Below are 23,100 nucleotides of genomic sequence, written 5' to 3' on the forward strand. Positions count from 1 at the left end.
GTATAATACAGGATGTGGCCACTCTCGATGGCTACCTCTTTGATTCTAGATATTTATCCAACTCATTCACAGGCTCCAAGGACGGTGGATTAGGCACTCGCGCACGCCAGGTTTCCTTGCCATTTTCATAAACAACAAGCGTTGGCCACCATACAACATCGGCCGCTTTTTGCGCGGCTGCTCCAGACTCTTCTAGCCCATTGATCTAGGTACAGTCAGTAGCTCCCCACACAAAGCGATTGCGTGCATGACTGGCAGCAATAAGGACGTCCAGCGAACCTTGAAAAACCGGATATTGGCGTTTTCCGGCTTCGCAGCAATCTTCTCATAAAAGGGCGCAATCACCTTGTCGTTGTAGTATGTCAGAATTCGACCGGTCATCATCGCCTCAAATTCGCCTTCTCACCTTGCAAGGTGGACACTGGGTGGAATAAAAATCGATAACAGCTATGCCAGGCTTCTCCAGCTCAAGTGTGTAGGCTTCCAGGTCCGACAGCTCCGCGATGGCAGCCATATTGATGTTGGAAAAGGACGATTACAGCCCCGACCACAAATCAAGTAGAGCGACAACAATCAGTAGTAGGTCTAAATATAAGAAGGAATCGGCTTCTTCAAGGGGGGGACTATCCGCCCGAATTACTGACACCAAGGCTGTACTTTGTAAATGTCGAAATATTCTGCTACTATGGCGTTATTTTCTTCCAGACCTATAGATATATTTATCGAAGCTAGAATCTCCACCGGCTTCTAATAGATCTCTTTAGCTTAACCACTAATCTTTATAAACTTATTGTCTGCTGTATTTGTTAATTAGGGCCTGTTTGGCACCATCTTTATCTGGATCTGGATGTGAAGACAGAAAAGCAGAACGTGGGCAGCCCCGGGGACGCGCTCATCGAGGGCTGCCTCTACCGGCACATGCTCCGGTAATGGGACGAATAGGCTGGGCCGAATGACGCCGGTGAAATGACAGACATCGCCGCCTAGGGACATGAATGTCTCTGGTGTTGTTCTGACCAGCGCTGAGATGTGGCCGATCGCATGACCCGGTACGCTCAGAATATACAAGCTTCTATATCCAAAGTAGTCCTAGGCCTGAAAATGACCGATCTAGAAGTGATCGGTAAAGGGGACTTCCATGACCTCACGCTCTTCAAAATCGGCTTCATGGAACAGCAAATCTTCTTAGAGGGAACCTAGCATCAACTTTGGCTGACGAATATTATCGCTCACTCACCAAGACAACCGCGTAGACTGTCCCTGCATCACCAGTAGAGTGGAATCGCAAATATTATAGTAGGTTATAATTGCAATTTGCACAACTTCTTATGCAATCGACCATAGGATGTGGAATACAGGGCTTCCCGTTCGCTCAGCCGTACTTAAGCCACATGCCGGTCAGTTAGTACTGAAGTGGGTGACCATTTGGGAATCCTGACTGTTGATTGTTTTTGCCGTTTTGTACATTGAATCCGTCCATCTAGTTACCCTTCAGTTTTTTTATATCTATTTCAGTCTTGGACAACATGCGAAAGGGCTCTCATGAGAGCAACATCGACCTTCCTGATAATTTTTTCCGTCCAGGGGCAGGGTCATACTACCATCGATCAGCCCCGCTCTGGTATTATTGGCCAAATTCTCCTATCACCCAGAATCTCTACGTATTGGTAGGTATCTACATCCAACATCCCGACTGAAGTATATGGGATGTGTGTATGTTTGTGGATTTCTTTACTGAAGATGGGTCCAGAGTATACAGGGATAGACACATATATATAACCCGGATAGATGTCTAGTAAGCTAGATAAGGGTGATTAGTTGTCTCATATATCTACGTTCAATGCCCTGCTGTATTGAAATGGACATTTCAGTCAGACCGACTGACTATACTCCCTCTCCTAACGCTCTCCTCCCCTCCGCACTGATCGTGTCGATCGGCAAGGCTCCGATCATATTCCTCTCGTTCTGCTTGCTCAGTACAAGCTCGGTGCCCGTGCCGTCGAGGTACTTGTAATCATCTGGGGGGTTTCCAGCCAGCAGATCCCTCCAATGTCGACGGATGTATTCTTTGTTGTCGGGCGTCGAGGGCGCGGCGGGGATGTAGACGACGGCTGCGGGCCGGGTGCCGTTGTGGGTGGTTTCGACGGCATGGCACATCTGTAGGTCAACGATCAGCGACTTGTCCACTAGCAATTCCTAATGTCACATATGAGGTTCAATGCAGGATCTCAATCCTAATCACAATCCTAATCCTAATCCACAAGTTCCTTCGAGGATTACTTTGTTCGTTGTGACTCGGGAGCTGTTTCCAACGTCGTTGTTGGATCAGACTGAAAACTTACATCTGCATGCCACCAGATGGTGTCGCCGGGATACACGGTCGGGACGCTGACCAGCGTATCTTCCAGATGGAGATGAGGGTGGCTGGCGGGACTCAAGAGCTGGGCGTCCATCGGGTACGTGCCGGGAAACCAGGATGAGTCGTCTAGCTCCCATTTCTCAGGATCTTTCCAATCGTTGCCTTGGTCAGTATCCTTGTGCCGGGGGTCTTTGAAGAACGGTCGCAGAATCATGTATGCCGTGGCCAGATGTATGTCCGGCATAACCATGAGGCCGCCCTCACCTGGGCTACATTCAGTTAGGGCGGTCCAGCCTTGGAAATTGCGTAGAACAGTGCACATTGCGCCGCCGGGGAACATGCTGGGCTTGGCCACTCGTCGATGCGAAAGGTCGTATGGGTCGTACTCCTCCGGATGGCCGGACAGGATCTTGTGGTACGTGTGTCGGTACTCGTCGTCAGCCCATCTCGACAACGAGCCGCCGTCGATGTGAGGGCCCAGACCGTCAAAGTCCTGGCCGGGCTGCCTGACGCGCAGGGCATCCGGATACAAAATGGGCTCGCATTGCGCTTTTTCCTCCTCGGGTGAGATCGTGGGGTCGGTGAACAGCGAATTCAGCAGCCGCTGGAGTTGGAGCTGGTTCGGGTGCGTACGCAGTTTGAGCTGCACGGGACTTTCATATAGATGGAAGATGGCCGGGGTCTGTTTGGGCCAGCCTGTAATAGTGTCGGCGTTTTGGGCGATAAAGGTCTGCAAATCCTCGAGGTGCTGCGTGGCTTCCTCTTGGGGGATCACTCCGCGGATGATGCAGCATCCTACGGCCCTGATCCGCTTGAGAGCCTGTTCATTGTCGAAGTTGCTCTTATAGCCACTGGATATGATCTCGTCGTATTCAAACACCGGCACCGAATCAACACCCGTCGCGGCGATACGCGAGGTCACGGAGCTCAGCGCATTGCACGTCTTGATCCATGCCTGCCGCAGCGCCTCCGCTCCGTACTCTGCAATGATGGCCTTCTTGAGATCTGAAGAAACCGTGTCTTTGGGGTTGCAGTCCTTGGGCGTGAACGAAGGCCAGCCCTCCGGCCATTTCGGTTGCGATATGAGACCGGGCATGATCTCCTCGGTAGCGGTCCTGGGATTGCAAGTGAAGGGTTCAGTCCTGGGGCAGTTTCAAGAACAGGAACATGTGTCACATATGGTCGGTAGTCGGCAATAACGACAAGTTTGAAAGAGAGAAAAAGGGGGGCTGGACTATGGACTGTTAAGGTATAGGGAAACAAAATACACAGTGAACTCTCTCACCTTCCATTCTTGATGAGTCTCTGTAGTCCTTATCAGTGAAGCTTTCTCAATCCTCCATGACTAGTATTATTTAGTTAGATGTCATCCTTCTCCTAGCCTTCCCTGACGACGGTAACGAGTTTAAGCTTGGTCGCGATCGGCCTAAGCGACCAATTAAACCGTGTCAATCGCAATGCTTATCTCGGCCACCTGCACGATGGTGGGCACACGGAGAAGTGCTGTGGTGCGGCCACTGGCATCTAGGTGCCTCGCGCGGAGTTGGCCAGGAGTAGGCCGCTGATTGCTTTCCGGTTGCTGCTTATGGTGCCCTCGATATTACTGCATTTGGAGTTGGTCTATCAGTCCAGTTGAAGGATGAACCAGTTACCGTGCAGCCTTGTCTCCATCCAAAGACATTGGTTCCACAACCATATTGTCAGTCCTCTGATGCACACGAGTGTTCGTCCTGCCGCCTTGACGGATGGGTTTGCTCGTCGATAAGGGAGAGTCTAATGTAGAGTGCTCCGCATAGTAGATTGCGGCAAGATAACAGACAAGATAGGAAAAGATATGTAGTGAGGTACAAGTACACCCCCTGATCTCCTCCCTCTATAGAGAATAGCTCTAATACTGTCGAGTATTTCGGATCATAATAAGCATCTTCCAAAGTTCCCAGTACACCATAGTCAGTAGCGGGATCTATGGAGTCGAAACCGGCAGAGACGCATGTCGTCGAAGGACGACTTTCGCCAACGTCGTCTCCCCAACCGGACAGCCCAGAGACACGACAACGACAGTATGTATCGAAACTGGTACCCTCGGATCCCAAGCACGTTACTGTGCTATTCTTCCTGGTTGCCACGTTCCAGGCGGTCATCAATGGATATTGCACGTCGATGATGAACGCGCTTAATATCCTCCCCTCATATACCGACTACTTTACTCTCACCACCGCCACGCTGTCATTGAATACAGCATCCGTGTGGGTGGGTGGGATCGTGGCCGGATTCTTCTCCGGCCAGTTCTGCGACTGGCAAGGTCGCAAATGGACCATGTTCTGGTCTGCGGTGCTGTGCATCATCGGCGCCATCATCCAGACAGCGGCTCAGAACATCGGCATGTTCGTAGCTGCTCGCATCATCATTGGCCTGGCTTGTGGGCTCGCAGGGGTGGGAGCATCAACATATCTCGGCGAGACGGTGGCGGTGCAACATCGCGCTTACATCCTCGGGTACTTCTGGGACTGTTGGTTTGTCGGGTCGTTGATCTCGGCCGGAATCACATATGGCACCAAGGACATTCTCAGTACGTGGGCCTGGCGGGCTCCTTCGCTGATCCAGATCGCACCGCCGCTGCTCGCCATCGGCATCCTTCCGTTCATTCCCGAGTCGCCGAGATGGTTGGTCTATCAGAACCGCGTGGACGAGGCCCTGGAAGTGCTGGCTGTGTCCCACGCCTGGGGCGACAAGACAGACCCCGTCGTCGTCACAGAGTACCGTGAGATCACCCAGACGCTCGAGTTCGAGAAGACAAACGGCTCGACTTCGGTTCTCGAGATCATCCGCACCCCTGGAAACCGGAAACGCATCATGCTGTGCCTGAGTGTGGCCATCTTCTCGATGACCATGGGCAACAATGTCGTGTCATACTACCTTGGGACCATGCTCGAGCAGGCCGGCGTCACAGACATGAACTCTCAGCTGCAAGTCAACATTGTCATGTCGGTATGGTCGCTTCTATGCGCCTTTGTCGGTACTGTCTACGTCGACAAGCTCGGTCGACGCTGGATGGTCATCCTGTCCACTGCCTCCGCCACAGTCTTTCTCTTCTTAACAGGCGCGTTCTCCGATCTTTATGGTAATAGCACCAATCAGTCAGGTTCTTATGCAGCCGTGGCCATGATGTTCCTATTTATGGGGTCATACTCAGCCGGCTGGACACCGCTTTCGTTCATGTACCCGGTCGAAGTGCTGAATTATTCCACTAGAGCGACAGGCATGGCATTGTATACCTTCTGGGCGAATGGTATGGGGTTGATGATCACCTTTGCCTTCCCCTATTCATTTGATGCCATTGGGTGGAAGACTTACATGATCAATGCCAGCTTCAATGTCTTGACATTGATCTACGTCAGCATCTACTGGGTAGAAACTAGCGGGAGGAGCTTGGAAGAGGTTGATGCTCTCATGGATGGAGAAAAGCATGCCGATGTGCCGGACGTGCTGGATGTCTTGAAAGGGAAGGTGACTGTTTGAGGTGAGGAAAGAGCATTGATGAGCAAGGGATATTAGTAGATGGTAGAAGCTTGAAGACATCGACTGCCAGTCACATAGCATGCAATCATAGACTTTGTTTCACAGAAAGTCAGAAACACTGTCGCGTTCGGCATGTCCAGCAAGAACAAATTGAGACTCCACTGGATACGGATGTTGTTCATATCCAACCAGAAAGTCCTCAGCATGGTGTGTGAATTCAGGGGGGGCGCCGGGGACGGGACGCCGGAAAGTTGACTATTCCAGCCATGCTCCGGCGAGGTCAATATACAATGACCAGGATCCATGCATCTCTCCACCTACCCACCTTTCCCCAGACTATCATTTTGGCAGGGATCACCGGGAATTGTCCTGTCGATCCGTGTGGAGATGACATCGAATTACAACCTTTGTTTCTTCTCAGATTCGGCATCGTGGCAAGACATAACCAAGTTGAATCTTCGGCAAGTCATCTCAGCCTTCGTCCACCACCGGCCCGGACTTCCACGATGCGAATACTATATATGTTTTCTCTGGAGAGTGTCTAAAGTTCAGGATTTCTGAACCCTAGTATACGGCCGCCAGTGATTCTGGTTTCTCTCCATCAGAAACTCCGTCAAAACGGTCAAGATGAAGACACCACTCCTGTTGTCAGCATTCTTCCTTCTCCTATGCATGTCGTCATCCGCTCCTACGACGGCGCCCGCTGCGACAAATGTATATACATATGCATACTTCAACAACGACACTATCTTCCTGTCGCCTCCTAACTACACCTCCCCAGGAACGTTGTACGCGCGGACAGTCCAGCTGGGCGACAAATCGCTGCTCGCTACGTGGGAAAACTACTCGCCTGAGCCACCGAGCGTATCATTCCCAATCTTCCGCTCGACCGACAACGGCGTATTATGGACCAAGATCTCTCAGGTCGAGGACACCAGCGGCAACAACTACGGTATGCGCTATCAGCCGTTCCTGTATGTCTTGCCACAAAACTGGGCCAACTGGACGGCCGGGACCGTCTTCCTTGCCGGCAACTCTATTCCGACAGACCTCGGCTCGACGAATCTGCAACTGTACGCGTCGCGCGATGGCGGCTGGGGCTGGGAGTTTGTCAGTAGCATTGCTAAGGGTGGCGAGGCTGTACCTGACAATGGGCTGACGCCGGTATGGGAGCCGTTCTTGATGCTGTATGGGGCGACAGACAACGACAGCAGCAACAACAGCCAGAATAGTAACGGCCATGACGGTGACACACAAGACATTCTGATTTGCTATTACTCAGACCAGCGAGATCCCGCATACGGCCAGAAACTCGTACATCAAACCACCACCGACGGAAAAGTGTGGAGCGACGTCGTAACCGACGTGGCATATCAAAACTACACCGATCGACCGGGCATGCCGGTTGTCGCTCCGATAAGCGGGAGCTCCAAGCCTGAATACATTCTGACCTACGAGTACGGTGGTGGCCCTGTCAATGGCGTACTCCCCGTCAACTATACCTTCCCGGTCTTCTACAAGATCAGCTCAGACCCGACACAGTTCGGCCAAGTGGAGGGGCTTCCTGTCGTGGCGAATGCGAATGCGAATGGGAACACCAGTCTAAATGTACCCACCGTGCCAACCAGCAGCCCCTACGTGATCTATGATGAAAAGAACGACTTGATCATCGTCAGTTGCGGCACGCTGAGTCAAGTCTTTGTCAGTCAGGCTGGTGCTGCCAGGAGCGAAGACATTGGGACCTTGGTCTGGGAGAGCAGAGATACGGGTGAACAGGTCAGTTACTCGCGAAGTCTGAATCTCATCTATTTGGACGATTCGGGTCGCGAGTGGACCAGTAACAGTGGTAGGGATGGTAGTAGTAGTAGGGCTTTGCTCATTGCCGGTGGAGGAATGTTGCCGTCTTCGCAGACTCCGGGCCAGCGCAACACGGTCACTGTCGGATTGGTGGAAGTTGCTTGATGTTGATACCTTCCTCTTCTTGCAACGTGTGCGACCGTGGCATGACCTTTTTATGCCGCCACCCCTTGCAACACCAATTCCAGGACACAATGCACAACAATGCAGGATTCGTGGTGTCCTTCCTGAAATCAAGAGATGGAGCGCCCATTAGTGTCCTCGAGTCTTGCACCACTTCTGCGTGACACACTTGGTTTCGGTTACAGCCGGTCATCAGCGTGTGTGCCATCGGGTATATGGTACCAAGTGCACTGTGTGGTTTGGGGTACACGGGGTCTTCGTCTATACAGTCTATAGCTCAGGGGTAGGGTTAACCCACGGATATAGTATCGAAGCTAGAGTCCCACTGGCTTCCTATAAACCTCTTTAGCTTGATCACTAACCTTTGTGACTATCCTCGAATATTGTCGAACCAAGCCGCTACCTACAAAGGCGCTATAGTAGGCGAAAAGATACCAGGGCCAAGGATCAAAAGTAACGACTCCGCTCCCACCCAGTGGAGAGGTGACCTGAGATACACCTTTGCCTGTGGCACCTCCGCTTCGGCCCTTCTTTAGCACAATATTGTATCGATTACATTGTGAAGTCAAAACGAGAGTCAGCTCGTGCTGCCATCGTGCCCGGGGACCAAAGCTACCGATATTGTGGTCGTTGACTTCCTCGGTCGACGAGTGCATCAGATCCGCTAGCTACCCCCTTCTCTCTGCAACCTCTAGCGAGTTTACTGGGGGTATATACCACTTGCAAACCCCTAGCGACGACGAAGAAATTACAGTTTAGTCCTCAGTATTTACAAAACTTGGAGACACAACGTATCTAAACTATCTACCAGTGTACTTGATCTCCAGAAATCTCAGGGGAACGAAAGTCAACACTGAAAAGATACCGCTGAAGATCCAGCCGAGCTCAGCCCCGTCAGGCTTAATGGCCTTGGCCACGACACCGACATACCACGTCTGATCCATAGAGAGCACCGCGCCCACAAATCCCATGGCGATGGCGAGGAACCCGGCAATGCCATGGGGGATGACTTTCATGTTGTTCCAATCCTCCAACGGCAGCTTCTTCTTGCGAAAGTAGAAGTATTCAATGGGCACAATGCACAGGAAGGGTGTCCCCGTGTACCCGATGACTGACAGGAACGACTCCAGCACTTGGGCAAATGAATTCTCCGCCGCAATGGCAATCGCGATGAAGATGGCCGAGCCTGCAATAGTCCATATAAAGCGTGGAACCTTGAGCATGATCGGATGGAAGTTCTGACAGGAGAAGGCGAGCGAGTAGTTGTTGACCAGGTTGCACCCGATGATGCTCAGAGCGGAGAGAACCAGCAAGAATTTCCCAAACCCGCCCAACGGCTTTAGTGCCTGACCCATGATGCCGCCGATGCCTCGAGCTTCGTAGGCGGCGGCGAATTTCGGGTCTGCCGCCACCGCAGTCATGTAGGCCGCTCCGAGGATTTCGGGGATGGAACAGCCGAAAAAGTTGCCCGCCCAAATGGACAAGGTGAGGTTTCGTTTGCTGGTGGTGACAGGCATGCGTACGTTGTAATCGGCAGCCATCTGGGCCCAGCCGGCCACAAAGCCATAGATGACGGCAATGAAGGACATGACGGACGCGGCTTCGGCCGATCCAGAGCCCATTGGAAGGGCGCCGGCGTCAAAGTGCTTCGCCCCGTATCCGGTGAGAAAGAGAAAGATGAGGACCTGTGGCATCCAGCAAAACCGTTCGAAATAGTGGACGGCGTAGTAGCCGAAGAGCGAGATGATGGCCGTGCATATCCCGATGACCAAGTTGCCCGCCCACATGGGACAATTGCCGTCCGAGAGCTCATTGAGGACCTGTGCTCCAGCAATTGCGTTCACGCTCGACCAGCCGACGGCACCGCAGATTCCAAGAGCGATGACGGCCCGGGTCCCCCACTGGCCAAAGGCATACCGGCCGACAGACATGGTACGGAGACCTGTGATAGGCCCGAAGCAGCCAAAAAGCCCGACCACGAAGCTGACGAAGAAGTTGACCAGCACAATGACGGCAAATGAATCCCAGAAGCCGAGCCCGAAGATGGCGCCCAGTGTGCCGGTCGCAAAGGTGGATGGACTTGGAGTGATTTAGTATTGTTCCTTTACCTGGCACAGTGCTGTACTGTACGGTGTACAATGCGTCTTTCTGACTGCAGGGGGGTCGCGACACGTACGTGAAATTGGCAGATGCCCAAACAGTAAATCCATCGAAAACGCTCTGCTTGACTCTGTCTTCTTCCAACACCCGTTCTATCCCTCTTTCCTCGATGTGCAAATAACTGGCAGCCTTGAGCAATGGGCTGAACCATCCTTTCGAGGCCTCGACGCGGTCGAGGTTGTCAACCTGGCTTGTGAACCCCCTCTTGCCCCAAACGGTGCCTTCGGCTTCGTCCGCAAAGCCTGGCCCGGTGCTGCTCACCGTTCCGCCCTTTTCGGGGTCCAAGCTATTCATGGTCGTGAATCCGCAGAGCAATGGCTACAACGGCGGCTTCGAACTTGAGGAGGCGCCAATAAGCTTCACAAAGGCACCGGCAAAGGTCAGGAGTAGCAACCTCCACGACTTCAATACACTATTCTTAGAGTAGAGTTGAAGAGTCCTTTATTCTCTATCATAGGGGCCTGGGGGGCACCTTGACTATGTTGAATAAATAGTAGAGACTTGTAGATCAGGCTGGGGAATGCTCCTTAATATTTTGACAACTATTAGTGTTCATCTTATCGCTCTACTAACCCTGTCTGTCCCGTAGTTCACCCCAGACCATCGAGAACTCGGAGCATACCGATGATAAGACACCTTAACTCGGGCATACTTTCCCCAGTCTGCAGGTCCTAGGTCAGTCCGGACCCCGCAACGTCGACTAGACGAACGATAAGGCTGTCCAACTTGATATTGGGACACCTGCTATCCCCCCACCTGACTAACGTTACCGGGGTAAGCCTCACTGATCTTATCTTCGTCGAGCGCTGAATTCCATACACAGAGACATGGCACTTACCCAGTTGCTCCCTAATATCTTGGTACTCGGTCAAATCCACCAGTAATACAATTTTCCGCACATATACGGATACTCTACAGAGGATATAGGAGGACGTCTGTTGCTAGCTATCTAGGCGAGCTCCGGCACCCTCTTGGACACCAAAAAGTGCGTGCAGCCAAGCAGCCAGCGTCTCTGTTTCACCGGCGTGTGAAGACTAAAACCAGGCACGGTTGCACGGTGATACTTCCGAGCTTGTCAAAGACTACACGGGGTGAAATGGTCGTCGAGAACTCGTTCACCGTCCATCCTTTTGGATACCATGGCACCTTCATTCACGCTGCATCTGTTGGAGAGCTCGAAATCATTGAGCAAGGCCTTCTAGTCGTCGACGCAGCGGGGAGGATCGCATTGCTCGAGAAAGACATCCTGCCAAGCAACATCAAGGATACACTGGCAACAAATGGGTTCAGCACGTCTACCCCCGTCCAGGTCTTGGCCAGGGGCCAGTTCCTCATCCCAGGTCTGATCGACACGCATAACCATGCTCCTCAATGGACCCAGCGGGGCACCGGACGCGGGAGGCTGATCATGGACTGGCTCAACACAGTGACTTTCCCACACGAGGCCAGGTTTGCCGATCCCGAGTATGCCAGGAACACCTACGCATCCTGTGTGGACGGATTCATCAGGCAAGGAGTCACGACAGCATCGTACTATGGCTCCTTGCATGGTGAGGCTACCAAGATCCTGGCCGAGACCTGCCTGGAAAAGGGCCAAAGGGCCCTGGTGGGCAAGTGCAACATGAATCGGAATGCTCCCGATTTCTACAAGGATGCCAGCGCCGCCGAGTCTTTGCAGGTCACCGAAGATTTCATCGCCCACGTGCGCAAGATCGACCCGACCTCACGCCTCGTCACCCCGATCTTGACTCCTCGGTTCGCCATTTCGTGCGATGCAGAGGTTCTCTCGGGGCTGGGGGATATCGCAGCGAAGAATCCAGATCTGCCCATCCAAACTCATTTTGACGAAGCCACGCAAGAAATGCAGATCACCAAGGAGCTCTTTCCTGAGTTTGAGAATGAAGCCGATCTCTACGAGCATTTCGGGCTGCTGAATAACCGGTCGATCTTGGCGCATTGTATCTATGTCGGAGAGTATGAAATGGGCCGGCTGAAGGCCCTTGACTGCGGCGTTGCTCACTGTCCCGTCTCGAACACGACGGGTGGAGAGTTTGGAATGGCCCCGATGCGCGAGTATATCCGAAGAGGCATCAAGGTGAGCCTGGGCACGGATAGTGGAGGCGGCTATTCTTCCTCGATTATCGATGCCATGAGACAAGCTTTCGTGGTGTCCACGGCCAGAGAAACACTGTCCGGTGGCAAGGACCCATCTCTGTCGATTGCCGAGTGCTTCTTTATGGCCACCTTGGGAGGAGCACAGGTATGCGGCCTCGACGACAAGATCGGAAACTTTGTGGTGGGCAAGGAGTTTGACGCCTTGGAAATTCACACTGTCGGTCAGAATTCTGGTATCATCACCCCTGTCGAGGATGTCGACCAACTCCCAGACCTCTTTGAAAAGTTCATCATGAGCGGTGACGAGAGGAACATAGTCAAGGTGTATGTTAGAGGGAGATCAATCAAGAGTTAGACATTGAGGCATCCAAAATAAACCAGAGTTGAGATTCCAGGCCCCCTTTTTTGCTCTTTCCCACTTTATCCTCTCAAAGTCCCACAATTAAGTTTTGTCTGAAAGGGCTGGTTGCCAAATCACTTCTTCCTTTACCTGTTTACCTGCAAAGCACATGCTTCAACACATCTTCGAGCTTTTGGTCAATATCCGGAGGAATGCCCCACGCACGCCAGGCAACAAATCCATCGGGGCGAATCAACGTTGCTCCTCTGATAGAGATACCAGCCGCCGACTCCCAGGCACCCTCGGGCGCCACCAGTTCGCAAGCAGGTCCGGCACAGTACGCCACGATGTCAAGAGCCAGATACGAAGCTACCCTCGGGGCAGCCTCACACCACCCATTTCCATCCGCTCCCGCAATAATCACAAACCTCTTCCCGAGCAAATCAAGCGTGGACACCCGACGGCCCTGGTGCTCTACCCAGATGTGTGGACTGCGAGACCCGGCTGATCCGCACAGGCCGAGAACCTGGGACACAGATGGCAGTAGTCGCGTCATCCTCCATAACAGAGGTGTAGTATCCTCCGTCCAGACTGCCTCGGAGGCATAGACATAGCCATATCCTGGGAGCCTTGGTAGTCGACGGACCAAGCCCAGTATTGCTGGGATGTTTTTCTGCATGGAGAACAAGCCATACTTGTCGGATGCGGCGCCTGATTCCTCAGCAACAAGACGCCCGATAGGATGCCGTTCAGCATCGTAAGTTCCTAGCAGTGAGGCTGTTGCTTGTCCGTGTAGGACTGCTGCCAGCTTCCAGGCTAGATTGTGAACATCTGCGATGCCGGTGGTTGCGCCTTGCCCGCCCCAAGGTGGCATTTGGTGGGCTGCATCTCCAGCAAGAAACACCCGTCCGTGTTGGAATGTCTCTGCAACCCGTACAGTCGGTTCCCAGGGCAGAATACTTTTGATCTCAAGTTCAACGTCGGGCAAGCCAAGAGCAATTTTGATCAGCTCCTGGCAGCGATCGGGGGGGAAGTCTTCAATCCTTTGCCCCTTTTGGGAATCATAGGCAAGGTGGAACACCCATCGTTCGCGATTATTGATGGCCGTAAACAAACCCCTCACTTCTGGTCGGTCAACTGAGCACATGCTGATCTCACGACCCCGTACTAGCTCGCCGAGATCGGCTTCAAACAGGATGTTCAAGAGATGTCCCAGTGTCCCAGCCCCGGTGGTCTGGACACCAAGCTGTCGCCGAACTGGACTGCCAGCCCCATCAGCAGCAATCACGTACGCTGCATGAACGGTAAGTTCGACATTCCTTGACCGGTCGCGCAACGTTGCAGATACGCCATTGGCGTCCTGCTCGAGGGTCAGGCATTCGGTGTTGAATCGCAGGTCGCCTCCCCGATCACGAGCAGCTGTTAGTAGAACGGGCTCGATCATGTCTTGTGTTCCCCGGATTCCCTCGACTGGGCCAAGAGAGCTGGAGAATGCCGCCCCTGGCAATTTGCGCGGCTCCGACCTTTCTTTGCGGGTAAGGCCTTCGACAACTTCGACAATGGACGAGCCATGATAGATGCCCCAGCTAGGCGCCAGAGATGCGCCTGCGGCCCGAACAGCCTCGTCGATCCCTAGCTCGCGGTACAGCTCCATTGTTCGGCGGTTGAGTCCACGGGCTCGTGGATGGATAGAGGTGCTCGCATGGCGCTCGACCAAAAGCGACTCGACACCATGGCTGGAGAGAAAAAGAGAAGCTGAGAGCCCGACTATACCACCTCCAACAATCAAAACTGGAATGTGGATGGACGACATAGTCGTTGGTCAATTCGTCTAGACAGTAACAAATGACAGGAAGGACATGGGATCGAAGCAAGAGTAAGTAGGCTTTTGCATGTAGTGACTGAATGAATCCAGGGGATCGGAAGATCATTTCAGCAACCAAAAGTACATAGGCCCTTGGCCTGTCCTAAGCCCCGGGTCCGATCCCCTTGTCCACTCCACATTCCCGGAGTGGGTTTCCGGGCCCGGGCCCTGACTCGACCGGACGGGCCCGGGGAGGCCACCACCACCCGAGGAGCCAACCCACTGCCCAGCCAAGAGAGTACGGAGTACGGAGTACTGTATATATATAGGTGCCTACATAACAAGTAGCTCAAGTTGTTACTAGTCAACAATAGCATGAGATGTTGTTAGGATAATAACCTAGGTCTAGCCTGAACTCTTCATGTAGGTTGAATGATCTTCCTTTCTCCCTTTCAGATAGTCCTACCAGACTTGTCCAATGTTCTGTTTGTAGGTCCGGCCCAAGTAGGTTTCTGGTCTGACTCAAAACCTTGCATTCAGAATATGCTCAAACTCTCTATTCCTGACTTCCAGCACTTTCCAAGCATTGTAGCTGAGACTGAGCCTGGCGCCCAATTTTTGTGGTTCAGGATTCCTCTCGTAAAGAGCCACGGAGAGGAATGGCTGGGACAATGCGATGGCTAATGCGAAACTTGCAGGCACGCTACCGACAATGGCAACGTCAGCGACCGGTTGGTATTGAGCCCATAACTATGGACTTTCGGGCATGGTTACTCCCACTGCCATGCATTTCGAGATGGGGTGATCCAAATCTAGGATCTATAGGTTGTGGGTTTCGTGGTGACAGCACGCCATTCTAGAATAGACGGTCGCCATCTCCCCCACCACGGTCCCTAAAGCTTCGCATCGTCACGAGGATTGGCTGTACACGGGTTTCCCACCCTTGGTAGATATTGTTCAGCGTGCAATATCTCAAAGCTTTGATCACATTGGCAATTGAGGGGGTTACAAGCTCAGTGGACTGGCTTAACAATGCGCGATTCGGGAGCCTCCGTATTCATTCGCAACGACAAATAAAGGCCTTGAAGCTGGGGAAAGTGAGTGGCCAGTCTCCTGATACTCGTCCACATCATTTAGGAGATCGATGGGAATCTAGACTACGGTAGCTGCAGACGGCTACTTATCTTTTTGATGCAGAAGTGCAGCTTTTGGACCCCAGACTGCAACTATCAAAGTTGCGTTGTTTAGAACGGATATGGCACAATTTCTTGCCACCCCTGGTCCCGAGCTACAAATCGGCCGCGGCAGCCAACAGCTAGTCCTATGTATGAATCGCATTGGATGTGTCGGGCACAACACCTCTCACGCTGAAGTTGTTGTCCCCATTCAACCATCATTGTTTCTTTGCCAACGTGCACAATATGTCGAAGGGTGTTGAACCGACCGTTGAGCCCTACGATCAAGGCAGCAACATCCAATCCCAGGCCGAACCGCAAAGAACATGGAAGGGTTACATCTGGGACACATTTGACAAATCAGCCGAGGAGCGACGATTTCTGTTCAAGCTCGATTTGGGATTGCTGACATTCAGTTGCTTGGGTACGTGATACAATGAACTCAACGTTCAGTCTATCATTATCAACATCACGTCGCCGACGGAAGTGGCTCTCCTACTGACTGGGAGCCAACCAACAGGATACTTCATCAAGTTTCTCGATCAGGCAAACCTTAACAATGCCTTCGTGTCGGGCATGTGGGTGGAATCTAAACTTCGGTCGCCGCGAGGGCCACAGCTGAGCTTCAAATAGGAAGGAAGACCTGTCCATGTTGGGCAATCAATACAACTACGCGGTGACCATCTGGACGGTCGGCTACATTCTGGGCGAGATTCCCAGCAATCTACTTCTCACGCGCATCCGGCCCTCGATCTGGATTCCATCCTGCCAACTTGTATGGACGGTGCTGACCATGTGCTTGTCTCGAGTCACCAACGTCCACCAACTCTATGCCCTGCGCTTCTTAATTGGGCTGGCAGAGGCGGGCTACTTCCCGGGCGTTCTATACATGATCGGATCTTGGTATGGTAAAGACGAGATTGCCAAACGATCCTGTATCTTCCATGTTTCAGGCGGCATAGCCACCATGTTTTCGGGCTACCTGATGACGGCCGTCATCAGTCTCGGAGGAACGGGTGGTCTCAAAGGCTGGCAGTGGTAGGTCTTTCGCCCAATGGATATGGTCCATATACCCAGACAAGTTGCTGACGGCTGTGGTGACAGGTTGTTCATCATGGACGGAGTGATTTCTCTGCCAATTGCGTTCGCGAGCTTCTTCATGTTCCCCGATCTGCCGTACAATTGCCGTGCATGGTATCTGAATGAACATGTAAGCGACTAGCATCCCTTGGCTTACACATGCTCTTGCTAAAACACAAACGCCGTACAGGACAGGATACTCGGCAAAAAGCGTATGGAGCGGATTGGCCGCGTGGCGAGACAGCCCTTCACCAAGCAGAAAGTACTCAATATTTTCTCACGATGGCACATTTGGGTTATGCCGCTCCTAACCATGTAGGTTCCCTTTTCTTTATTTGGACAAAAAAAGCCACATGTTGACGTTGTTCACAGCTTTGGAGGTGGTGCAGGAGCTGTAGGGCAGCCCATCTTTGCGTTCTATCTCAAAGCCCACAAGCATCCGAAATACACCATTCCTCAGATCAACAACTATCCCACCATCACCGCCGCCATCCAAATCGTCGCCACGCTGCTGTATGCGTACATATCAGACGGCCCCTTGAACGGTAGAAGATGGCCCGTGATGCTATTTTCAGCGGTATGTTCTTCTCTTTGCGGGATTTCGCATGACCTACCTTACCTTCCACGGATTAAGGAGGTGGACTAATCTTGCTCTATCACAGACAATCAGTCCCGTCTTCTGGATCTCCCTCGCTGTTTGGAATATCTCCGAGGGATGGCGGTGGGCCTGCTACATCTTGAGTGGACAGGTCCTTGCAATCGTGCCGTTGACTTTGACGTATGTATCCCCCTTCCCCTCGCTACATAATAGCTTGGTACTGATCTCCCCAGCTGGGCCAACGAAATCTGTTCCGACGACAACGAAGAACGGGCTCTCGTGGTTGCTACAATCAACACCTTCCAGTATGTAATTGGAGCCTGGCTGCCACTTGTCATCTGGAAGCAGACCGAAGCTCCGAGATACAAAAAAGGTTTCATCTCGGCAGTTGTCTTCAGTTTCATCGTCATTGGGCTCCTCTTGCTCATCAAGTTCCTTGCCGACAGAGATCAGAAGAAGTAAGCAAGCCCGACGGATTGTTGGCCACAACCTGGAGAAAGTTTACTAACCTCTGGTCTAGGAAGCGAAAGGCACATAATCAGACCGAGGCTGGTCTGTCTCAGGGCTCAGAGGAGTCTGAAGTTGGTGCGGATAAATAAGACGGTTCGAGCAGCTTTTGGCCTGTCCGAGTCAATCATGGCCGCAATCTATCATAGGAACCTGGGGGGCACCTTCAACCCTAGTTGACACTTTTAGAATTGAAGTCGAACCAGTACCCGGCGGAAGGATTCGTGGGGACCCAAGTGTTTTGGAATACAATGATCGGCCTAGCTAGGGTTGGACACTGTACAATGGTGTCACCAAACCAATAAACATATTATGCCTAGTAATGCGATAGACCCCGATGTAGTTAGTACAGAGAGTAGGTTCTACCCCGGATGGAATTTGGCGTCTTGGCTCTTGCCCATGATCCAAAACTTCAAACTTCCACTCACAACTTCTTCCCTCCTCCACATTCTGATACGAGACGTAGTATCCGGGGAACACGGCCAGCCGAGGTCGAGGTCGAGGTCGAAGAGCAGAAGACGCGGTATCTCACTGCAGTCCCTCTGGTCCTGGTAGGAAAGACCAGCAACGCTCCCACTCTACGCTCAGTGCCGCACGCCTGGGGCTGCCTTGCGCCATTTCTCTCGTGGTGTCGCCAGCGGAGTTGTGCGACCCGGATACATGCCAGGCATGGCCTTGGGCCACCACGATGCTTTCCAAGGCTAACTGTGTCACTCGCTTTTCAAGCCTCTGCTTGCTCTGGCCCAAGCCCTTCGTTCAAGAGCCTGTCGAGATATCCCATACGGACCGGAAACGGGAAACCATATCATGGTCAGCAGCGGGCCTCATAGGCTTGTCGGCCGCTGGGTTTGCAGTCCAGATTGTCGTCGTACCAAGAACACCATGGGCTATAGCTGCTGCTGTGCTATGGGCTGTGGCGGCACTATACCTTGCGGCGGTGCGCCCGACGACGGTATCGATACCGCTGCTCCTTGCTTTCGTCGGCATTGCCGCTGGGGGAGTGAGCTCGTTCGCCTTCCACCCTTCTGATGACCTGTCCGGGCAATCAGTGATTCTCGGCGGTGTGAGTACATTCTTGGCCATACTGGCTTTAGTAGTCGTGATCAACATGCCTCTTCGAGACCCCGCGTCAATTCCAGCGGACGTCAGCCGACCTTTTACAACACCCAGCAACGCATTTCGCTCCCCGGAAGACAATTTGACGCTCTTCCAATGGATGACTGTTTCTTGGCTCAGCCCCTTGATCAAGATTGGCAATCAAAGGCAGCTACATGATGAGGACGTCTGGCTGCTCGGTTTTGAATTCCAGCATCGGCACCTGCACAATGCATTCCGCGAACTCAGGGGCACTCTCGTCAGACGCCTCTTGGTCGCAAACTGGATTGATCTCGTCCTTCTCACCATTCTCGCCATCTTCGAGTTGGTGGCGAACTACTCCGTTCCAGTCATCCTGCAAAAGTTGCTCCAGGCCATGGAGAAGACTCATATCAGCAGACGACCTGCAGTCACGTTTGCGCTGCTGATCCTCATGGTCAGGCTTGTCGCCGCCCAGAGTGCAGTCTTCAGCCTCTGGTTTGGCCGACGTTGCTATGAACGTGCAAGAGGCGAAATGATCACCATGCTATACGAAAAGACCCTGAACAGGAAGATTTTGGGCAGCCGTGACCCAGAAACCACAAAAGGTGCCGGTTTGGCCAACCGCCATACAGCAGACAGGCCAGATCCCAGCGATATAGGGCCCCTCCCTCCGACTGAAGAGCCCTTGGACGACTACAGCCAAAAGTCGCCCGCTATCACGGGACGAGGCCGAAAGTTGCTCCAGCGAGTGCGATCATTATTCAGGTCCAAGAAGGGCCACGCCGTCGAAGAGAAATCCCCTGCATCCATGGGCAAGATTTTGAACTTGATGCGCAACGACGTTTATCAGGTTGCTCAGCGATTTTGGGAGTTTCAGACACTAATCAACAAGCCGTTAGGTCTGGTCCTGTCTGTCGTTCTTACCTGGCGTATGCTTGGGTGGTCATGCCTGGTCGGAATGGCAGTGGTATTTATCGCCCAGCTCTTCAACTACGTCCTTGCCCGCATACTGATCAGCTGGGAAAAGGAGCGCAGGAAGGCGACCGACGTCAAACTACAGCGGATATCACAGTACGTTGAAGCTATCAGGCATTTGAGATGGTATGGCTGGCACCTCAGATGGCTTGAAGATGTCATGACGGCGCGACAACGAGAGGTCGGTTTGAGAATTGTCACCTACCTCTGGAACTGTGCCATCCGGTTCGTCAACTCCCTCGCCAGCGGATTGCTGCCGGTGGCGTCCTTTTTTGCCTACACCGCCCTGGCAGGCCACCAGCTACGGGTCGATATCGCCTTCCCTGCATTGCAACTGTTTGCGCTGATGCAGACAAACATTCGAGAACTGCCGGCCTTGATAACCGTCTTGCTTGAAGCATCCGTGGCGGTGGGACGCATTGAGGGCTTCATCTCCGAGCCGGAAAGATCCGATGAGTCGGAAGTCACTGGAGTCACCGACGACCGACTGGAAGTGCGTAACGCCACATTCTCATGGCCAGGTCTGTCTCGCCCGGTCCTTCAGCATCTGAACCTCTCCTTTCCCCAAGGCTTGACTGTGGTGTACGGCCCGGTCGCAGCGGGCAAGACCGCGTTGCTTCAAGCATTGTTGGGGGAGCTCGATCTTCTTGACGGCCAATTGTTCAAACCACATGTGCCAGTTGGATACTGTGCCCAGACGCCGTGGCTTCAGAGTATGAGTATTCGGGAAAACATTCTCTTCAATTCACCATACGAGGAAGCTCGGTACAAAAAGACGCTCGAGGCATGCGCTCTTCTCCCAGATCTGGCCAGCTTCAAACACGGTGACCTCTCACACATTGGAGAAGACGGTATCGGGTTGTCAGGAGGCCAAAGAGCCAGAGTTGCTCTCGCACGCGCAGTCTACAGTCGAACGCAAATTCTGCTGTTGGATGACCCTGTGAGTGCACTGGATCAGCAGACTGCGGAGTGGATAGTCACAAAGTGCCTGGTTGGCAGTCTGATGAACGGGCGCACCGTGGTCCTCGTTACACATCGCATCGACCTCTGTCAACATGTTGCCGCGCAGTTTGTTGAAATATCGCACGGTACAGCAACATTACACCGGCCCGACGAAAATCTCGCCTGTTCCACCCCTGCGACTGTAGTCGAAACGGGGAAGCTTGCTTCAGATGACGGCCGTGATCCAGATGTCGATGAAGCCGCGGCTGTTCCCGATAAGTTTGTGGAAGATGAACACAGAGTGCACGGCGGAGTGCAGTGGGCTGTGTACTGGGAGTATATCAAAGCGGGCAGGCTGACCGGGTGGTTCATGGTCGTTTTGACCGCCATTCTATGCCGCATCACATATGTGCTTGAAAGCTGGTTTCTGAAGGAGTGGAGTGAGGCGTACAATTCGGCCGCAGTCCATGTCCTCAGTCTGCAGTCGTCGGACCCTGGGATCCATTTGCTCAAAAGTCCCATCGCCGGCTTCTTCGACAAATTTCCGAACCCGGCAACCAACGTGCAACCATGGCTACTGGGGTTGCTGGTCATCGTGGTCTCTGAAACGCTGGCCCTGTTCCTCTCGCAAGTGTCCATGCTCGTGGTCACCTACACCGCAGCCGTTCGGATCTTCAAAGACATCATGGATCGAATCAGCGGCACGACCTTTCACTACTATGATGTGACGCCAGTGGGCAGACTCATGAACCGCCTGACCTCCGATGTCGGCACGGTGGATAGCAACATTGCGGATCAGTTCTTGGTTGTCATATGGTATAGCATCGCGTGGCTGTCCTCCATGGTTGTCATCGCCAGTGTCACGCCGGTGTTTCTGGTCTTTGCAATCGCCTTGACCCTCGCGTTTGTGATGATCTTCTTACGTTTCATCCCTACATCCCAAAGCTTGCGACGCCTTGAAATGGTGTCCCTCAGCCCTCTCATGTCGAACTTTGGGGCGCTCTTGAATGGGCTGATGACGGTCAGGGCCTTCTGTGCCCAGCCGCAATTTCAGGAACGGAACATCCAGGTCACAGATGCTTTCCAGAAGATGGACCACTTCTATTGGAGTCTGCAGGCGTGGCTCATGTATAGGTTTGACGCCCTGTCGGCGGCCTCGACCTTTCTCCTAACCGTACTCGCTGTCTTCTCGGGCTTGTCGGCTGGTCTGACCGCTTTTGTCCTCGTTGCGGCGAACAAATTTGTCCAATCGACTCATGCGATCTGCAAACAATACGGTCAGCTGCAGCTTGACTTTGTCAGTGTAGAGCGGGTGGTTGAGCTCCTCCATCTGGAACAAGAGGACCCTGGCTTCATCAAGCCTCCGGCTGCTTGGCCAAGATATGGCGGCGATGTCGTGTTTGAGAAAGTCACCATCCGATACCAACCTCATCTCGAACCAGCTCTTTCGGAGGTTTCTCTGCGCCTCAAGGGCGGCACCACCAACGCCATCATTGGCAGAACTGGCTCGGGCAAGTCAACGCTGGCCTTGGCCTTATTGACAACGATTCCTCTTGATTCCGGCCGTATCTTGATCGACGGCATTGACATTGCGAAAGTTGACAAGCAAACTCTGCGGACGCGAATCACCTTCCTCGCCCAAGACCCGATTCTCTTCCCAGGATCACTACGACATAACCTTGACCCGATGGAAGAGCACTCGGACTACGCTTGCGAAGGCGTTCTTTCGAGAGTTTGCGGGAAATATGGATGGACTCTGGAAACCGCAATTGACAATGGAGGGCGCAACCTGAGTCAAGGACAACGGCAGCTTGTCGGACTTGCTCGTGCGATCCTGCGACGAAGCGCAGTTGTGATCATGGACGAGGCAACAGCTAGCATCGACCTTGACACCGCAAGTGAGATTCAAAGAGTTCTGAAGGAAGAGCTGCAAGAAAGTACTATCATAACCATTGCACATCGCGCCGCAGCTGTGGAAGGTGCCGATGTTTGTGTTGTCCTGTCGGCTGGGCGGCTCGTGAAACAAAACCAGGTCAAATTGGAGTCTCAGAGTAGACCAAGATAGGCTCAAAGTCGGCAGTGAGGGCGCCGGCGTATAGAGGTATAGAGGGTATAGAATGACTTGATACGTTCCCGGCTGATTTGAAGAGACGAGGCAATCAAGCCGAAATCTTCGGCGGCATCTGTCGCCTATCAACAAAGTGTCTTAAAGAGAGAGACGCATGAAACGTAGTGTCCTTCGTGTTCCGCCCAGACGAGTCGGCTATCTCCAGTAAGCCACGTCCACAAAATGGTGAGCGACAATGTCCCCAGAGTAAACCAAGCGAACGGTAAGCGAGATGAGCGGCTCAACCTCCGCTTGGCCATCCATCACAGTATATCAATTCCTCCGTCTTTGACCTAGCCATCTTGGAATCTCAGCCTGCGAGTGCGACTAGGGGTGGAGTCTCGAAAGGTCAATATGAAGGT

General features: G+C 52.9%; 9 protein-coding genes across 9 annotated transcripts; 5 read left to right on the forward strand and 4 right to left on the reverse strand.

The window, feature by feature from the left end:
- Positions 1 to 31: 31 nt before the first annotated feature.
- A1O3_06880 (uncharacterized protein) lies at positions 32 to 514 on the reverse strand (the record flags this gene model as incomplete). The annotated part of the gene is made up of 3 exons (XM_007736996.1): positions 32 to 205; positions 280 to 345; positions 407 to 514. The coding sequence occupies 3 exons, from the start codon at positions 512 to 514 to the stop codon at positions 32 to 34; spliced, it is 348 nt and encodes a 115-aa protein (XP_007735186.1).
- A 1,370-nt stretch (positions 515 to 1,884) lies between these two features.
- A1O3_06882 (uncharacterized protein) lies at positions 1,885 to 3,455 on the reverse strand (the record flags this gene model as incomplete). Its single annotated transcript, XM_007736997.1, has 2 exons — positions 1,885 to 2,196; positions 2,343 to 3,455. The coding sequence occupies 2 exons, from the start codon at positions 3,453 to 3,455 to the stop codon at positions 1,885 to 1,887; spliced, it is 1,425 nt and encodes a 474-aa protein (XP_007735187.1).
- Positions 3,456 to 4,324: 869 nt separating this feature from the next.
- Positions 4,325 to 5,878, forward strand: A1O3_06883 (uncharacterized protein; the record flags this gene model as incomplete). The annotated part of the gene is made up of 1 exon (XM_007736998.1): positions 4,325 to 5,878. One exon carries the CDS (start codon positions 4,325 to 4,327, stop codon positions 5,876 to 5,878), a length of 1,554 nt encoding a protein of 517 aa, XP_007735188.1.
- Positions 5,879 to 6,505: 627 nt separating this feature from the next.
- A1O3_06884 (uncharacterized protein) lies at positions 6,506 to 7,840 on the forward strand (the record flags this gene model as incomplete). Its single annotated transcript, XM_007736999.1, has 1 exon — positions 6,506 to 7,840. The coding sequence occupies one exon, from the start codon at positions 6,506 to 6,508 to the stop codon at positions 7,838 to 7,840; it is 1,335 nt and encodes a 444-aa protein (XP_007735189.1).
- Positions 7,841 to 8,658: 818 nt separating this feature from the next.
- A1O3_06885 (uncharacterized protein) lies at positions 8,659 to 10,312 on the reverse strand (the record flags this gene model as incomplete). The annotated part of the gene is made up of 2 exons (XM_007737000.1): positions 8,659 to 9,937; positions 10,035 to 10,312. 2 exons carry the CDS (start codon positions 10,310 to 10,312, stop codon positions 8,659 to 8,661), a joined length of 1,557 nt encoding a protein of 518 aa, XP_007735190.1.
- Positions 10,313 to 11,114: 802 nt separating this feature from the next.
- Positions 11,115 to 12,488, forward strand: A1O3_06886 (guanine deaminase; the record flags this gene model as incomplete). The annotated part of the gene is made up of 1 exon (XM_007737001.1): positions 11,115 to 12,488. The coding sequence occupies one exon, from the start codon at positions 11,115 to 11,117 to the stop codon at positions 12,486 to 12,488; it is 1,374 nt and encodes a 457-aa protein (XP_007735191.1).
- Positions 12,489 to 12,627: 139 nt separating this feature from the next.
- Positions 12,628 to 14,286, reverse strand: A1O3_06887 (uncharacterized protein; the record flags this gene model as incomplete). Its single annotated transcript, XM_007737002.1, has 1 exon — positions 12,628 to 14,286. The coding sequence occupies one exon, from the start codon at positions 14,284 to 14,286 to the stop codon at positions 12,628 to 12,630; it is 1,659 nt and encodes a 552-aa protein (XP_007735192.1).
- Positions 14,287 to 15,698: 1,412 nt separating this feature from the next.
- On the forward strand, positions 15,699 to 17,592 carry A1O3_06888 (uncharacterized protein; the record flags this gene model as incomplete). Its single annotated transcript, XM_007737003.1, has 8 exons — positions 15,699 to 15,876; positions 15,973 to 16,030; positions 16,086 to 16,490; positions 16,557 to 16,662; positions 16,723 to 16,847; positions 16,905 to 17,109; positions 17,195 to 17,310; positions 17,364 to 17,592. The coding sequence occupies 8 exons, from the start codon at positions 15,699 to 15,701 to the stop codon at positions 17,590 to 17,592; spliced, it is 1,422 nt and encodes a 473-aa protein (XP_007735193.1).
- Positions 17,593 to 18,325: 733 nt separating this feature from the next.
- Positions 18,326 to 22,696, forward strand: A1O3_06889 (ATPase; the record flags this gene model as incomplete). The annotated part of the gene is made up of 1 exon (XM_007737004.1): positions 18,326 to 22,696. The coding sequence occupies one exon, from the start codon at positions 18,326 to 18,328 to the stop codon at positions 22,694 to 22,696; it is 4,371 nt and encodes a 1,456-aa protein (XP_007735194.1).
- Positions 22,697 to 23,100: the final 404 nt, after the last annotated feature.

This window comes from Capronia epimyces (assembly GCF_000585565.1).
Source record: "Capronia epimyces CBS 606.96 chromosome Unknown aczIQ-supercont1.6, whole genome shotgun sequence".
Classification (NCBI taxonomy): domain Eukaryota; kingdom Fungi; phylum Ascomycota; class Eurotiomycetes; order Chaetothyriales; family Herpotrichiellaceae; genus Capronia; species Capronia epimyces.